At 38.6% G+C, this 2862-nt stretch overlaps 1 protein-coding gene across 1 annotated transcript; it reads right to left on the bottom strand.

The window, feature by feature from the left end:
- Window positions 1-1490: 1490 nt before the first annotated feature.
- LOC117930510 (disease resistance protein At4g27190-like) lies at window positions 1491-2600 on the bottom strand. Its single transcript, XM_034851155.1, has one exon. The coding sequence runs from the start codon at window positions 2598-2600 to the stop codon at window positions 1491-1493; it is 1110 nt and encodes a 369-aa protein (XP_034707046.1).
- Between the last annotated feature and the right edge of the window lie 262 nt (window positions 2601-2862).

The following is a 2862-nucleotide window of genomic DNA, read 5'->3' as shown; positions in this document are numbered from 1 at the left end:
CATCTTATACATGTTTTTGCATCTAGTTATTTCTATTTTTTCAAGTCTTGAAAGGCCTCTAGCCATAGACATTGAAAAGAGGAATTTCAAACCATCGCAATGTTCCACTTTTACAATTCTTAAATAACTAAAGGACCCTACTAGAAGTTGGCCATGACATACTTCTTGCAAGTTAATCAACTGATTGAGAAATAATGACTCCAGAACAGGAAAAGCACAAGGTGACAGAATTGGATCCATTGAATTCATGATATGTTGTATCTCTGGACTTCTTTCAACATGAAGATGCCTTAATTGAAGAAAACCTTCCCTATCTAACTTGGGAAGAACATTTGCAGCACCACTCAGTTCACACAAGTGTAGATCTTTTGCTCCTTTCAACAGTAAGCTAATACCATCAGCTAGATGAAGGCTTGTATTGAGTTTACTGAGCTTCAATGTTTTTGTGGTTGGACAATTTTTATCCCAGCTCCAGACATCACCTATAAATATTCTATATCTTATCAACTTCTCAAACAGGACGTCTGTCAGCAACAGTTTGGCATCTGGTATTTGTATGTCTAAAGTAGTTAAATGGGGAAAATATTTTAACTCAGCAATGGAAGCATTACTTTTTCCTTCCACCTCCCATAGAGTAAAACTATTTTCCATGCACAAATTTTCTAATTTGGACAAGCTTGATATGACATTTGGTGGAATTTCTCTAAGTTTGGATCAGTCCTGCAAATCAAACAGCCTTAGATGGGTCAACTGCGCTATTTCTCTAGGCAACTTTTCAATATTCAAACCTATAAAGCTAAGAAATTCTAGTTTCTTTAGCTCTACAATTATCGAGATGTCTCCTAACTTGCACCAATTCAAACTCAATGTTCAAAGATTTGTAAGGCAATTGAGTGATGAAGGTAGTGATGTAAAATGCATATTAGAAAGGTCTAAAACTTTGAGTTTTTTCATCCCTTCAAAAAATGTCTCTGGGATTTTCAGATGATAATCAATGGTGTGATAGAATAAAAAAAGTTCAAGTTCCGGACATACTAATCCTATAGGAAGCTCACAAATATCATTGTAAGCCAGAGAGATCTTGGTGCAGGTTTGGAGTTCATCCATCTTTGGCCACTCTGCCAATTCATCTTCTCGCAGAGAAAATACATGATGGACCTTGGATACAATTGCTATGGCAACATCACGAACAACATCATGCATTCTAACAAATGAATTGTGGCCATTGTCTAGTAACAGCTTTGAAACTTTGAGGCTATCGACCAATGTATCAATTCTATTTTTTGCCTCTTCCAATGTATTAGTTCCTTGAAACAATCGCAGACCCATACCATATTTCAATAAATCATCAATATAAATCTTATTAAACATTAAACCACAAAGTAAGAACAAGGACTTAACTTCATCACCCTCCAAGTGTTTGTAACTCAACTCCAGAGTTGAGTATACCATTGCATCCATTCCTTTAATGTTTGTTGGAATAGACCTCTTTAGTTGTCGCAAGGCATCCTCCATATAGACAAACCCTTGTTTTTTAATGCCTTTGACACTGTTACGATTGCAATTGGCAAACCTGTACATTCTTTTGCTACATCAATTGCTATGGATTGCAAATCTGGCTCCTCAATGGAATCACCTGGCATCTTCTTAAATAAAATCAATGCTTCTTCTTCTTGTAAATGTTCAACAGGGAAATCCTTTTGAGTACCCATCTCATTGGACAATATATGTTTATTTCTAGAGGTGAGCACCATTTTACATCCCTTATGATCATCTCCAAAAGGAATTCCCACTTTCTCCAGATCGAGTTCAGTCCAAATATCATCCAATATGATGAGGATCTTCTTCACTTTCTTCAACCTCTCACATAGTCGAGCCGCTCTTCCCATTTGACTCTCCTCCTCAAATTTCAAACCAAGCATGTCTGCAAGTTCACCTTGAATTTTTTTCAACTCAGGAGTGGAAGATATATAAGCCATAACCACCTTGTCAAATAACTTCTCTTCTTCAGCTTGTTTAGCTACTTGTTTCATCAGTGTGGTCTTCCCCACACCAGCCATTCCCCATACCCCAATGATATTGACATGAGCATCCCTCAAGGCCTCCATAATTTCATCCAAAGTAGTCATTCTTGATTCTAAAGCTTCATGACCTTTGAAAGGCGCAGATCCTATCCCTGGCAGAGGAGCACGATATGATACCCTCTCAAATTTTCCATCTCCTTGTATTTCAGCAACAACCCTTGCCCTCTTCTTCGCTTCCCTGCTCAGCTGGTATTGTGACTTCAAATTTGGACAGGACCCATTGAAACAGCTCTGGTTTGCTTTCTTCTCAAGCTCAAAAAATTTGCCAGCCTCTTCCATGAACCCACTAACACGTAAAAGCCACTTGTCAACATCAGCTTCAATTTCATCCCCATTCCTAATAGCTTCATCTACAGATCGCTCCAACCTAGCCCTGGCATCCCCCAGCTTCTCAACTTGTTGCCTGAGATCATCAATGTTGCTGCGGTAGTTAAACAGATAGCCAAATGAACGTCCAATTGGAGCGACCAGGTACTCTGCAACTTTTTCTGCAATCGTAACAACAGTTTCCTCCATTTCCTATTTGGGATTTCCCACTTTTTCTCCTCCAGGAAACCAGATGACAAAAAATACCAGCAGTGCGGATTCAATGAAAGGGTTTTTACTTTTAGCAAGCAAAGGGCCTCAAAGGACTATGGGTCAAGAGAGAACTCATGCAATTGGATTCAATGTGACAAAAGGAAAAAAGGAAAAGGAAATGAAAGGTTTTAGAAAGCAAAGAAGGAGATGGAGGCACAAACCAGCAGAATGGAAATGAAAATGAAAATCAGCCGTGGGC

Source organism: Vitis riparia, chromosome 14 (genome assembly GCF_004353265.1).
Source record: "Vitis riparia cultivar Riparia Gloire de Montpellier isolate 1030 chromosome 14, EGFV_Vit.rip_1.0, whole genome shotgun sequence".
Lineage (NCBI taxonomy): Eukaryota > Viridiplantae > Streptophyta > Magnoliopsida > Vitales > Vitaceae > Vitis > Vitis riparia.
This window is presented reverse-complemented; position numbering and strand designations above follow the sequence as displayed.

Coding starts and splice junctions, on each gene's coding strand:
- LOC117930510 (XM_034851155.1), bottom strand. CDS start 2,600: ATGGAGGAAACTGTTGTTACGATTGCAGAAAAAGTTGCAGAGTACCTG.